General features: G+C 67.4%; 2 protein-coding genes across 2 annotated transcripts; one reads left to right on the plus strand and one right to left on the minus strand.

Annotated features, from left to right (window-relative positions):
• Window positions 1-3950: 3950 nt before the first annotated feature.
• POLR2H (RNA polymerase II, I and III subunit H) lies at window positions 3951-6469 on the plus strand. The gene is made up of 5 exons (XM_075033202.1): window positions 3951-4108; window positions 4633-4716; window positions 5473-5566; window positions 5715-5798; window positions 5925-6469. The coding sequence occupies exons 1-5, from the start codon at window positions 4036-4038 to the stop codon at window positions 6040-6042; spliced, it is 453 nt and encodes a 150-aa protein (XP_074889303.1). The 5' UTR covers window positions 3951-4035; the 3' UTR covers window positions 6043-6469.
• Window positions 6470-6926: 457 nt separating this feature from the next.
• On the minus strand, window positions 6927-9156 carry THPO (thrombopoietin). The gene is made up of 5 exons (XM_075033204.1): window positions 8975-9156; window positions 7958-8085; window positions 7780-7866; window positions 7406-7570; window positions 6927-7299 (listed from the first exon to the last, which is right to left on the minus strand). Exons 1-5 carry the CDS (start codon window positions 9012-9014, stop codon window positions 7117-7119), a joined length of 603 nt encoding a protein of 200 aa, XP_074889305.1. The 5' UTR covers window positions 9015-9156; the 3' UTR covers window positions 6927-7116.
• Between the last annotated feature and the right edge of the window lie 4824 nt (window positions 9157-13980).

Below are 13980 nucleotides of genomic sequence, written 5' to 3' on the forward strand. Positions count from 1 at the left end.
CTGATGTCGGGCCCCCAAAAGCCGCCCGGCCGGATGGAGGCCTGGCCGCGTTTCAAAGGCGCGCTTGTGTTGTATAATTTATCGGCAGGAGATAACAGCCAAGCGGCTAACGAGAGAAGGGGGCTGCACCCCCGCTCCGGGGAGCCTGGCACCGCGGGTACCGTGGCTGCCAAGATCCGCCACGCCGGGGGCACGGGCACCTCCCCGGCCAAAGCGGGAGAGGGGGACCCCCCCAGTGGGTCCCATTTTGCATGGGGATGTTTTGGGGGTGCCCCAAGGTGGGGGCAGAGATGGTGCCACCCTGTGCCCTGTTTTGGAGGCACTGGCTGGGTGCCCCCCCCCCCCCGCCCTGGGGTATGCCTGCCTGAGCCGCCCTGATGCGCAGAGACCCCAGGGGCCACAGCACAACCAGAGCGAGGGGACCCTGGGGTCAGCTTCTGGGGTGCTCTTCACCCCAAGAACTCATCGCCTGGGTGCCCCTCGCAGCCCAACATAGCGGGGGGGTCAGCGGGCATGGAGGAGCTCCGGGGTAGGGGACAGCTGGTTCCATGGGCACAGGGGTAGCGCCTGGCGCCGGATCTGGGGAGGGTTTGTTTAATCCCAGATAAGGAGGCGACGCCAGGCACCTGGCTGGCAAACGGGTGCTCCCCAGGCAACGGCAACGAAGGCAGTGCCAACCCCCCCAGCACCCGCCGGCACCCATCCCAGGACCGTCTGTTCGCCCACCGGCAGCACAGGTCTGGCATTAGCCAGGCACATGGGTCCCTCTGGCCACCCACGCTCCCGTGGCACAGCATGGCACAGGGTCAGCGAGGCAGCGGGCACGCAGGCAGAGCCAGGGCAGATGGGGATGTAGTACAGGGAAAGGCAGGGTGCCCTGTCCTCTGCCAAACCCAGCCAGATTTATGCCAGGGCCAGCGCCCCCCCCCACCCCGGGCCGATCCTGCCCCACGGGCTGCCTGGGCACCGGGCCGAGCAGGGGGCTTGGGACCGAGAAGGGGGCTTGGCACCATGGCTGTGCCACACAGCCAGCACCTGGGGGTTTGGGGCTGTGCCAGGCTCCTGCTGCCACCCCGGCCCCGTGGCATCTGGGGGGGCACCTGAAAACCTGCCCCTTCCCCCCCCCCCAAAACCAGCTGGCCTGGCGAGTGGCTGCATGCCCGTGACCCCCGCCTGGGGCCGTGCCCGCCTGTGCCCAGGGTCGGGGCTCAGGTGTGCCCCGCTCCCGCAAGGGCAGGGAGACAGACGGCACTGCCGGCTGGCAGGGGCCACGGGTGACAGCATCCCTGGTGGGGGCACTGCCTCGCCGGCTGGTGGGCACGACCCCGGCTGCCTGCCGGCCTGCAGCAAGTGTGCCAGGTCTCAGCAGGGGCAGGCAGGGACAGCCGGGTGGGATAAGCCCTTTGTGTCACCCTGCAGCGGCCCCGAGAGCACCCAAGCAGGAGGCACAGCCGTGCCAGGGTCCCCCCCCAGCCTGAATCGCACCAGGCTCACAGGGGGTACCCCTGAGCACAGAGGGGGGGGGCTGGCACACAGGCCCCTCCCCGAAAAACAGCCCTGGCCCCCCACGCCGCCTTGCCCCGTGGGTCACATCCCTCCAGGACGGCACGCTGGGGATGCCGGAGGGGGCAACTGGTCAGACTGGTGAGCCTGGCTGGGGTAGGTGTCCCCCCCGCTGGCACATCCCGTGGGTGCTCTGCCATGCTCGGTGTGTTGCTGCCACCCCCTGGCAACTTGCACAACCCCGGGTGCCCCCCACAGCCCCCCACGCAGCAGTAGCCAGACCCCCCCCCCGCAGCCCAGCCCCGCACCCCCCACGGCGCAGGGGCACTCCGGGGTGCAGGATGCCAGGGAGGGCACAGGGGGCTCGGGGGGGGGGGGGGGGTCCACACCCCACGCCCTGCACCGCATGGGGGGCCTGGGTACGGCCCTCACACGCGGGCAGGGAGGTTTTTGTGTCCCCCCTGAGCCTGGGTGGGCACATCAGGGAGGGGACACAGGGCTGGGGGGGGGGTTCGCCCACCCAGACGCTGATTAGAAGGAGCCGAGGTTACGTCCCAGCGCATTAAGGCTGTCCCCGCTGAGTGCCACCGCCGCGGGGTGACCCCGCCGTGAACCGCCCGCGCACCCCCCTCCGACGGGCCACCAGCCCCCTCACGCCGGCACCCCCTCCGTCACGCCAGCATCCCCGCTGCGTGTCACCGCGCTGCCCCGTCCCGCTGCCTGCGCCGCAGGCACGTGTGGGAACGCGCTGGCACCGTGTCACGGGGGGGGACATGCCGTGGAGAGGTCACACCTGGGTGGGTCTGGGTACCACGGACATCTTGTGACGAGCATCCCGGTGCGGATGCTGGGGTGCCCTCGGCTCTGGGTACCACCCTGGCCCACATCCTCGGGAGGTCGGGCTCCCGGGGACAGCGTGGGCTATGTCCCCACGCAGCCACCGGCGCCACGCACGGGGACCCGCGTCCCGTAGACGTTCCCGCTCACGGCCTCGCCAGCCCCGGCAGGCTGCTGGCATGTGCCACGCACACGGCGCCGTGTCACCCGCCTTCCCCGGTCCCCGTCACACCGGGACCCCTGCATCCGCCACCCACCTCCGTGCCAGCCCCCTCGGTGCCACGTCCAGGCTGGCACCCCCTGCCCAAACGAGGCGCAGGGTCCCCGCTGCCACGTCTCGCCCGAGCCAGGGAAATATCGGTTCAGGCAAGCTGGTGGTGGTCTCGTCGGGGGGCCGGGGGGGACAGGGCTGAACTCTCGACCCCGCGCTGGCGGATCCCGACCAGATGCCAGGCGTGCGAGCGTCCCGCGGCGCCCCGACGTGCCAGCCGCCCCCAGCCCTGCCAGACCCCCCCCCCCCCCCCCCGTTCCCCTCACGGTTCATCGGCAGGCCACGGGTGACGGCCGTCGCCCGTCCCTCCCCGACGTGGCTGGCGTGGGAGGGGGAAGGAGCCGGCGGGGGCCGCAGCTCCCCGGCCCCATCGCTGGCTGAGCCTGCGCAGCTCATGACACTGATGCCCAGCTGCAGCCGGGCTGCGGGGGTGAAGCCCCTCTGTCCCACGCCTTGGGTGGGGGGTGACGGGGTGCGAGACCGTCGGGGGGGGGGGGCAGCTCGGTCCTCCCCACGCGTGGGGCCGCTGGCTGGGGCCCGCCCGTGGCCGTGGGCGACGCGGTGGCGTGCGGGGCTCCGCGCGGTGCCATCCGCGGCCTCGCAGCTCCCCCTGCCGGCACCCGGCCGGCCGGGCCAGGGCCCCCCCCCGCGGCACAGGCCCCCCCAGAGGGGTCCAAGGACACGAGACCCCCGGTGACAGGCTCAGCGGGTCCCCCCGTGGCCAGCCCACAGCAGCGCGGCCACGCCAGGGGCCCTGGCAGACCCCACTTGCAGTGCACCCCCTCTGCAGCGCACCCCCCCTGCAACGCACCCCCCCCGCAATGCACCCCCGCTGCTGTGCACCCCCACCGCAATGCACCCCCCGGCAGTGCCCCCTCATTGCAATACACCCCTATGGCAATACGCCCCCCCATTGCAATCCCCCCCCATCGCAATCCCCCCCCCCCCGATTGCAATGCACCTCCACGGCAGTGCGCCCACACCCCACTGCAATGCCCCCCCCATCTCACCGCCCCCCTTTTGCAATGCCCCCCCCTCCCCCCGGAACCGCAGCTCCCCCCAGCCGCACTGCCCCCGCCAGCCTCTGCTCCGGGGGTGCCAGCTCATTGAGCCAGCTGGGAATCTGGAGCCGCCCGGGTGCTCGGCGCTGCACAGCGGCCCCCGCCAGCGGGGCGGCCCGGGGGGGGGGCATTCCACGGGGGGGGGACTCGGGGGGGGAATTCGGAGCCGGCGAGCACTAGGACCGCACGGACACCCGCCGCCGGTCGGCAGTAGTGCGCAGGCGCGGGAATCGCCCCGCCCACCCCCGAGGCTACTTCCGCTCCGCGGCGGAAAGGCGCCCGCCTGGCGGTCCTTGGCGGAAGTGAGGGCGCGTCATCGGCGGGCGCCGGGCGGGAGCGGGACCGGGACGCGGAGCCGCCGCCATGGCCGGGATCCTCTTCGAGGACATCTTCGACGTCAAGGACATCGACCCCGAGGGCAAGAAGTTCGACCGTGGTGAGTGGGGCCCCGGCGCCGCCCGGCAGCCCGGCCCCGGCTGCTCCCTGCCGGGCTCCAGCCCGGGCCTGCGCCGCCTCAGGCCGGAGCGGCTCGGCGCTGCCCTCCCGCGGCGCGGGGGTCTTCTCCCCTCCCTCAGCCCGGCCTGTCCCGCTCCACCCGCTGCCCTTCCCGCCGGCGGTGCCCCCTGTCCCCTCGCCGTCGTCCAGCACCTACCCCACCGTGTGCTGTCGCACCCCGGTGCGCCCTGCTTCCCCAGCCCGGCTTCTGTGCCCCTCCATACCCCCGCGACACCGGTACGCTCCATTCCCCACCCCACCGTGTTTCTCTCCCTGCCTGTGCGTACCTTTGTCTGCTCCCGGGCTCTGGCATCCATCCCCAAACCCTGTGTGCCCCTTCCTCACAAACTAGTTCGGGTGCTAGCCTGGGGTGGGGACAAGAATGGCCTGGCCCTGGGACCCTGCTCCTACCCAGCCCCTGGGGGTCTTCACTGTCTTTGTCGCTGACTCTGCTGCTCTTCTCAGTATCCCGCCTGCACTGTGAGAGCGAGTCCTTCAAGATGGACCTCATCCTGGACGTGAACATCCAGATCTACCCCGTGGACCTGGGTAGGCTATCGGGCCTCTAGTTCAGAGTGTGCCAGGCCTGAGCCAGTGTGAGCTTGGGTGGGTAAGCTTAGAGAGGTGCGTGCTGGTGCTTGGAGGAGGGGGACTGAATTTGCTGCAAACAAGGAGTGAGCTGTCGTAGACTTCCTTGGGCCCCTGTACTGTCTCCAGGTGGCAGGAGGTACTGGGCACTCTCAGTGTGCTGGAGCTGAGCTGGATTCTGGTTTGCCTCACTATGTGTTGGGACTCATCTCTGGCCTGTTTCCCAGAGATGCTGTCTAGTGAAACTGCCTCAGTTGGTGGCAACCAAGCCTTGAGGGAGACCTTTTGAAATGAGCTTCTGTGGCTAAATATAGTAAACAGGTGGAAAAGAGAGTCTTACCCTCAATGAAGTACAGAAGGGCTGGAACTGTTACTGCAGGGTCTCGCGCATCTGCCCAGGGTCCAGCCAAGCCCTCTGGAACTCTCCCTGTGAATCTCTTGCTGTGTCCCATGAAAACACCAGCAGTGGTGTGCTGGTGGCTCTGGTTTCCTCCACAGTGGTGACCAATGTCTGTGGGGAATCCGGAGACAGAGGATCTAGTGCAATCTTTTCCGCGTTCCCCGCAATCCTGTTGGAGGACTGAAGGCAGGGACGGGGCTTTGTGCTAAACCTGCCAGGGCAGCTCCTTGCCACCACCCTGAGATCTGCTGTGGCCGCTGCTGCTGTTCTGGCTGTGCCCCCCACCCTCTCACCACTCCTCTGCCCTCTCTTCCCAGGGGACAAATTCCGCCTGGTCATTGCCAGCACCTTGTATGAAGATGGCACTCTAGATGATGGCGAGTATAACCCCACAGATGACAGGCCATCCAGGTACGGAGTCCAGCCAGGACCCATGTGGGGGTGGATGAGGGAAAAGGTGAAGTGCTGAGGGGCTGTGAGAAACCTTCTCCCAAAGGACATTCAGCAGGGGGAACACCTGGGTTTGACTCTTCTCTGAACTCCCACCATCTTGTTGCAGGGCAGACCAGTTCGAGTATGTGATGTACGGCAAGGTGTACAGGATTGAAGGGGATGAAACCTCCACAGAGGCAGCCACACGCCTGTGAGTGCCTCTCTGCAGGAGTGGGGGGACACGGTGCTCTGGGGTGGTGTGGGGGAGGCACTGGGATCTCAGTCTGGGTCTCCCGTGGGATTCCCTGCTCTCACTGCTCCTCTCCTCCTGCCCCAGCTCTGCCTATGTGTCCTACGGGGGACTGCTCATGCGGCTGCAGGGGGATGCAAACAACCTGCATGGCTTTGAAGTGGACTCTCGAGTTTACCTGCTGATGAAGAAGCTGGCCTTCTAGGAGACCTCCTGCCTCCGTGGGCTGCCCCAGAGACATTCTGCTGGCGAGCAAACAAGGAACTCTGTGACCCCAAATTCTGCCCCAGCATCCACACTGCCTGTCCCTTCCAGAACTGGGGAGGAGGGAGCAGTCCGTCTCCTCATCCCGGCCTCTTCTGACTCCTTCTGGGATCTGCAGTCACCTCCTGCATGGAGGGAGGTGCCTGACAGCCGAGTGGAGACTGTGCTGGGTGCTCCATGGTCCTGCCTGCTGGGCATCTCCTCACCTCTGCCTTCCTGTGCTTCAAAAGCAGGCGAGGCCCCGGCTCTGGCCAGGGGCAGCTGGACTGGGACAGCGCCTGTCTGCCTTGGGGCTGGGGACCACTTCCTAAGGAGCCATCCTGAGGCAGGCCAGGCTTGTTCTTGATTAAACTGAGATGTTTTTTCTAGATCTGGCTCTGCTGGCTGGGAGTTGAGGCTGGCAGGGAGTGGGTACACTTGCGTGGGGAGCAAAGGGGGCTCACACCACTTTCCCAAAGGACGTACAGTCCAAACCTGCCTTGGGCTCTTCTCTGCTGCCCTGCTGGGCACGGTGCACACTAAGGCTAGGGAGAGGCAGGTGGGTGTAGAGGGTGAGGAGTGGTAGCTCATGTCCCCAAGTGGGGTCTGGTGCCTGACAGAGCCCGCCTGCCCTGCCAAGCTGATGGCTGCCGTGGGAGGGAGCTGGGTGCTGGGGAGAGACCCGGAGCACATCTCTGAGGGGCTGCCTCTGATGGAAGCCCCTGGGAATGTGTGGTCCCCCTGCCCAGGGCCACAGCAGAGGAGAAAAGGAGGATCCAAAAGACTCTTTAGAAAAATAGCTCTTTAATCATAAAGCATTCACAGTAGAGGTACCTGCCTGGGTGGGAGCAGGGCCTGTGCCTCCTGGCGCAGGGGTGTTGCCGCTGTCTGCCTCTGTGGGTCGTGCAGTTGCTGAAGGCTTGAGGAACAGGAGCCAACCTTTTCCCTGCGGGCACCTTCCTGGGCACCCAGAGCATAGCTCAGTGTCCAGCAGGTTTTCTCTGACCTGGGATCAGGGTGAACTCTGTGCACAGCCTCACCGGGCCCTCCACTGAGGGTCTCTGCCACCTTCCTGGCTTTGCTTGCACAAGTCCTTGGCCAGGTCATGGAAGAAGAAGCGCAGCTTGCCCTGCACTAGCTGCCGGTAGGTGAGGAAAATGCTGGTGACGTGGGTCTGCTCCACGGAGTGTGTGGAGCAGCCTGGCTCCCAGGGTCCTGCCTGAGGGGTGAGAGCAGGAGAAGAGGGGTGACAAATGCTGTTGTACCCAGCCCAGCGCAGCTGGCGCCTGCACCAGGGTGATCTGGCTCACATGGGGAGGTCTCACCTCCCAGCTGAAGGTCTGCAGGAGCAGGAGGAAGGAGTTGGCATGTCGGTAAAGCTGGCTCAGCTGCCTGGCCCCGCAGTCCTGGGTCACCTGGCCCTGGGCCTCTACCACGGCACCCACCAGCAGTGCCAGGTTGCACAGGATCTCCTGCCGCTTGGTCTCATTCTGGGAGAACAGGCAGTGAGCAGGCTGACCCCTGGCCCCAATTCATTCCTATGCCCACCCTAGGTCTGGATGGGGCCCTCAACCCCCCTGTGCCACCAGGTGTGCCCACAGGCATCTTGTTTGGCATTTTTGGTGCCTGTGCCAACCTGGGGACTCCTCCAGCCCCATGGGCACCCCAGTGCCAGCACCATCCTCCCAGCCCCTCTCACCGATTTGGATTTCCACTGCTGGAGGCTGAAGTCCACCAAGGGCAGCACCGTGGGGCAGCTGAGTGTGGGCAGTGCCTGGCACTGGCCCTAGAGGGGAGAGGAGATGCCGAGGTGAGATATCAGGAGCTGTGCCTCTCCCTGGCCTTGGGTTTAGGGCGGAGGGGGACTGTATTCTCACCGCTTTCTTCTCCATGTCCTTGGCCTCCCCGATGTACTTCTGGATGAGTCTGTTGTCGCAGACCAGCCGTGTTAGGTTGGCATGACCCTCTTCCATGTGCAGGAGGAAGGATGTGAGGAGGAGCAGTCCTGCAGGAGACGGGGTTACCTTGGGCACCATGCCACCTCCCTGGGCAGCTCCAGCCCAGGACCATGCCTGCAGCAGCAAGCCCTTGCCTCAGCCTGTTGGTGCCCTTGATGGCCCTGTGGTGGGCACACAGCGGGAGGTCTAGGGGGGCCGAGGAGAGCCTGGTGCTGCCCTCCGGTCAGTCAGCACAGGGGCCTGGCGCTCGCTGGGGAGAGCCGTTTCCCTGCTGTGCCGAAAGGCAGGTGGTGTGCGCCGAGGGGCCGCGCAGCTGCGTCTGTGCCAGGTTTTTTGGCTCCTCTGCAGGCTGGGCTGCAGGCGAGGAGCAGAGCCACGCTCCCTATGCAGACCGGGGCCAGCCCTCCTGATCTGTGCCAGGAGCAGCTCCGGCTGTCACGTGCGCTTCGGGGAATCCCTGCCTGCAGCATCCCGCAGCCTACGTCTGCTCCTTGCCGCTGCTCCGGCCGAGGGCTCGCCTGCCAGCACTGCCTTCCCCAGCACCGCTGGCACGCTGCTGCCCTGAATGCCTCTCGGCCGGGCGGCTGCTGTGCCCAATGACCGCCCATCCTGGCGATGGGCATCTCCTCTCCAAAGGCCCTCTGAGCATCCGCCTGCCTCGCTGCCCACCTTGGCACCGCACCTCTCCCCAAAAGCCCTCGGTGCAGCCCGTTTCCCTAGGACAGGCTCGGAGAGATGCTTGGCTGCCCTCGCGTGCCGGTAGCGGCCAGGTCCAACCAAACCAGAGCCACCCTTGGGGTTTGCTACCTACGTGTGGGTCTCCATCTCTTGGAGTCCCCGTGCGGTGGACGCTCTGGCCGTGCGGCCGTGGTGCCGGCTGCCAACGCAGCGCCCCTTCCCGCTCGCTCCCGTCCCCCCTTTTAGCCGCGCACTCACTGTTCAGCTCCATGCTCAGCTGGGGGCTTCGGCCCTGCATCTTCCACCCTGGGGCCAGCGGCTGCTCCCCGGCTCCCGTCCCCCTTCCATGGAGGACGGCGGTGATGCGGGCTCCCCGCGAGCCGCCCGGCCGGGTTGGGGGGCCAGGGGCCAGGAGTGCCCCCGGGGCGGCACGGCACGGCTCTCCGGCTCCGGCCCGGCCGCCCAGCGCGATTTCCTGTTGTGTCGCCGCTGACCTTCGAGCAAAATCGCAGCGGGGGCCCCGGGCCCGGGGGACGGCTTCCTGCCTCCGGCCGCTTCCTCCCTTGGCTCGGGGCGCGGGAAGGGCGTCCCCGGGCGCCCTCCGGGACGGCTCACCTGCCCCCTGGCCTGAGCGCTCGGCTGCCAGGGCCTCGGTGGTCAGCGCCTTGGCCGTGCCCCTCCGGGGGGTGAGGTGGTACCGGTACCTGCAGGAGAGATGGCATCAGCGACCCTGTGCTGGGTGACCCTGGAACTGTCAGCCCTGACGGGGTCCTGCTCCTGGCTGCGGCAGCCAGGCAAGAAGGCCACCAAAAATCCTCGTCCAGAGGTGGGCGCCAACCCTGGTGACCATCACCCGGAGGTGGGCACCAACCCTGGTGACCATCACCCGGAGGTGGGCGCCAACCCTGTTGACCTTCACCCAGAGGTGGGCGCCAACCCTGGTGACCTTCACCCGGAGGTGGGCGCCAACCCTGGTGACCTTCACCCAGAGGTGGGCGCCAGCCCTGGTGACCTTCACCCGGAGGTGGGCTCCAACCCTGGTGACCTTCACCCAGAGGTGGGCGCCAGCCCTGGTGACCTTCACCCGGAGGTGGGCTCCAACCCTGGTGACCGTCACCCAGAGGTGGGCGCCAACCCTGGTGACCTTCACCCGGAGGTGGGCGCCAACCCTGGTGACCGTCACCTGGAGGTGGGCTCCAACCCTGGTGACCGTCACCCGGAGGTGGGCGCCAACCCTGTTGACCTTCACCCAGAGGTGGGCGCCAACCCTGGTGACCTTCACCCAGAGGTGGGCGCCAACCCTGGTGACCTTCACCCAGAGGTGGGCTCCAACCCTGGTGACCATCGCCCAGAGGTGGGCTCCAGCTCCAGTGATCCTTGCCCAGAGGTGGACCCCGAGCCCAGTGACCCTCACCCAGAGGTGGGCTCCAACCCCTGCATCTGTCACCCAGAGGCAACTCAGGGAGGTGGAGATCCCTGGTGTGGCTGTGGTGCACGGTGACCTCTCTGAGCTGGGGAGGGTGATGGAACACAGGGGTTTGGCTGGCGTGCAGCCCCCAGGGCTGCTTCACCAGGGGTATTGGTTGGGGCTGAGGCAGGTGAAGCACCCGCAGACGCCCCCTCCCTGGGTAGGAGAAGCACTGGGGGTCTCTCCAGCACCAGGCCCTGGCATGGCCATGACACCCCCCTGGCAAAGCTAGCTCCCCCCAGGGCACTCTGGCTGCTGGGGGGGTGCACCCACCCATACCCGTGTACGCATGCACGTGTGTGTCCGTATGGCACACGTGTACACGCCCCCCACGTGCACCCTCAGACCTACGTGTGCACACGCGCACTTCCTGCGGCACACATCGGGGTGCACGCTTAGATAACCCCTGGGGCAGGGCAGCCCCCCACAGGCTTCCCTTTGGGGGCGACCCCCCCCCCCCCAGCCCACATCCTCTTGCTCCCGGTCTCCCCGCAGCCTGCGTGCTTCCTTCTCCCACCCCTGCTCTCGCACACTCTCGCACGCTCCCACCCCTGTCCCTGCGGCCGGCGGTTCCCGGCAGCGCCTGGCCGGGTGACAACAGGCAGAGTAAACACCTCAGCCCCGTTCTGCCTGCCCCATGCCCCGCTTGGCCCATGGCAGCCCACCTTGCGGGTTGCGGGGTGCCTGGACGGGAGGGTCCGGCGGGTGCCACGGCTCCGGGGACGAGGCTGGCAGCCCGGCTCGCTTTGGGGCACAGCTGGCGGTGGTGGGAGCCGCGAGCACCGGGGTCAAACACCGCCGGGCTTCCCCCGCACAGCCGTGCTCCGTCTGTGCGGACGTGACAAGCTGCAAACGCGCCCTCCAGCACCCTCAGCCCCTCTGCCAGCACTGGCCCCGCTCCCGCCACCGGCCTCGTGCCAGTCCCGGCCGTTCCCCGGGTCCCTGTCCCTCCCTGGGTGCAAAACCGTTGACGATGCCAGGCTGGAGAGCTGTGGTGCCCCGCGCTCCCTGCTTGCCCTCGTAATTAGGCAAATGAACCCATCAGGGAAAACCAGAGGGCAGCTGGAAACTGGAGGTCTGCTGGACTCCAGCGGGCACCGAGGGACCCCAAGGTGCCTACAGTAGTCCCTTCACTCCAAAACGCTCATTTGCAGCTGCGACAGAAGCTGGCAGGCAGCTGGAGCCCATGCCTGTGGGCAGCCTGGTATTCTTCTGCTGGAAACGGCAATGCCAGCATTTGCTGCCCGTGCCGCGGGGGCAGAGGGGGACGTGGGGGGGGAGCCCCTGCTGCTGGCCCACTGTGTTCCCACCAGCCCAAATCCAGGGATGGCTCCACGCGTGCCGTGGAGGAAGGGGGTTTGGGGGCAGTGAGTGAGGCTCAGGGACCCCAGAGGGGCATGGGGGGGCTCTGGCCGAGGCGGGCAGGGCTCTGGCAGGGGGCAGGAAGCCAGGTGGGGGCCGCGGGGCTGTGCAGCTGGCCGGATCCCGGTGCCAAGTTTCCCACCTCTCTTTACAGGGTGCAAAGTGCCGGGAATCCCACTGCGGGGGGGGACAGCCGTTCGCACCCACTTCGCCAAGGTGATGAGGGCAGTGGAGGTGCCAGGCGGCAGAGGGGGGGGGTGGGAGTGGGGGGGAGACCGTGGACGGGTGGCACAGCTGCTGTCCCCGCAGGCCACCCAGATGTGCTCGGTGGGCACCCCCAGGATGTCAGTGCAAGGCAGGGGGGGCATGGGAAGCAAACCTGGGCTTCCAAGGCCAGGGAGGGGGCTCCCAGCCCCCTTTGAAGCCCCCATAAAAGGGTCCAGCATAAAGGGAGGAGAAAGTCAAAGGAACAAAGAGAGCGGCTAATCCCGGCGTGAGCAAACAGCCCCGTTTGCTCAGGGCCCAGCTGGCCCCGGGGCCAGGGAAAGGAGCACAGTGGGGCTCTGGAGGTGCCAGGCGGGGGGGGACCCTCTACCTGGGCTGGCCCCCGTCCTCAAGCTCGAGCAGCCCCCAGGAGCTGGGTGCCCCTTACCCCCTCCGGGCTTTTTTTTTTACATTTGCAAATTGCCAATAAACATCCGTGGGCAAATCCTGCTCCCCACACCCTCCGCACCCCACACCACTCCCCAGCAGCCGGTCCCAGGAAAGCACCGTGGTGCTGCTGGGCGAAGGGGCTTGCAAGGGGCACCTAGCTGGCGTGTGGCAGCTCAGGGGGTGAAGGCTGGCAGGGTTTTCCCCACCTTTCCCAATTCCCGGCTGGCCACACGCTGCCCGGCACCCCGGCACAAAGCCCTGGCTGCTGCCCAGAGGATGCCCATGGGCAAACCCTCCATCTGCTGCCTTGCATCAAGGCACCTTGTGCCGGTGACCCCGCTGGCATCTGGGGAGATCCCACCATGTCCCCTTTCCCCATCCTGCTCCTCAGCCCAGCTCTCCACCCTGACAAGGGGTGCCAGGAGGGCACCTCGCCCCTCTCCCTCCATCCTTCAGGGCGGTGAAGGGGTTAATGCCAGGCGGCGGAGCCGCAGGTGGGCGCAAGAATGAAATTCCTTCTCGCCGTCCTGCGAAGTCTGGGCACAAATATTTGCCTGCATGTCCGGTGGGGAGGGGGGGGGAGACCACCATCGCTCTGGGAGCTTGCTAATCCCCATGCCAAACACGGCCCCCCCCCCCGTGCCCTGCATGCCCCCCGCCTTCCTCCCGCCGGGGTCGCCCCGCAAGGCCTTTGAGGAGGGGACATTTGGGGCCAGGGGGACAGCAGCACCCTGGGTGCTCCTATAAGCAGGGAGCTCCGTGGAATTGACGGGGCACCTGGAGCAGGCAGGGCCGGGATCTGCTCGGCGTGTCAGACAGGGCTGCTTTGGGGTCTCCATCCCGCTCCCCACGCAGCAGGCCGGGATGAAGGCGAGAGTCCCGGCCGTCCCTGCCATGCCGGCAACGCGCCCTCCGTAATAAACTCCATGTGTTCGCAGACAGGAAACAGCCACTTTCCCCCCCCCACCATCACCCCCCCAAGCTGCATCCCCCTCCCTGTACCTGCCACCCCCAAAACCCCCTCCATCCCCAGACCCCCCTGGCCTTCGTCTGGGGCGGCCCAGCCCTGCAAGCCGCCTACCAGTTGTGCAAATATTGCCGGAACGGCTGTAATCCCTGTGTCCAACGTGAATTATGAGATATTTCCACCCATTACGACAGCCCCCCCCCCCCCCGCCCCGCCGCGTGTGTGCAAGGCCGGGGGGATTAGTCACGGGGCAAGCCGCGCTCGGCACAAAGCTTTGGGGGGGCCAGCGGCTCTCCGCACCCCGTGCCGAGGCGGGTCGGTCGAGGGGGGGGCTTTTTTTTGGAGAGAGGGGGTGCCCCCCACGCCTTCCCGGCTCCGGGCTCACGCTTGGCACGGGGGCGAGAAGGGGGTGTCGCGGTGCCCGGGAGGCTGTGGGAAGGAGGGGGGGGGGGGCCGGGGCGTGCGGTTTCGCCTCGACCCCATCCCCGGGGAGCAGAGGCTCCTTCCTGCCGCCCCGAGCCCGGCTCATGTTCAAAGCCACGAGCAGGCAGCGGCTAATGAGGCCAGACAATAGGGAGCTGCGTGGGGCAGGAGCGCTGGCGAGGGCCCGCTGCGACGTCCCCATGCCAGGCACGGCACGGCTGCGGCACCGCGGCCCGCCAGGACCCGCCGAGGGACCCTCGCCGCCGGGCAGGGCACGTGCCCTCGAAGCCCCGGCGGCACTGCGGGCTGTTTCGGAGGGCGTCGTCTGGGCATCCCACCCGCGCTGTGCCGGGACAGCACCCCACGGGGCCACCGCCTCCCCACCCGGGG

This window comes from Buteo buteo, chromosome 7, assembly GCF_964188355.1.
Source record: "Buteo buteo chromosome 7, bButBut1.hap1.1, whole genome shotgun sequence".
In the NCBI taxonomy this organism is placed as follows: Eukaryota; Metazoa; Chordata; class Aves; order Accipitriformes; family Accipitridae; genus Buteo; species Buteo buteo.

Coding starts and splice junctions, on each gene's coding strand:
- POLR2H (XM_075033202.1), top strand. CDS start 4,036: ATGGCCGGGATCCTCTTCGAGGACATCTTCGACGTCAAGGACATCGAC. Junction 4,717..5,472: donor GATCTACCCCGTGGACCTGG/GTAGGCTATCGG, acceptor CTCTCTTCCCAG/GGGACAAATTCCGCCTGGTC. Junction 5,799..5,924: donor ACAGAGGCAGCCACACGCCT/GTGAGTGCCTCT, acceptor CTCCTGCCCCAG/CTCTGCCTATGTGTCCTACG.
- THPO (XM_075033204.1), bottom strand. CDS start 9,014: ATGCAGGGCCGAAGCCCCCAGCTGAGCATGGAGCTGAACA. Junction 8,086..8,974: donor GCTGAGCATGGAGCTGAACA/GTGAGTGCGCGG, acceptor CGTCTCCTGCAG/GACTGCTCCTCCTCACATCC. Junction 7,300..7,405: donor TGCAGACCTTCAGCTGGGAG/GTGAGACCTCCC, acceptor CTCACCCCTCAG/GCAGGACCCTGGGAGCCAGG.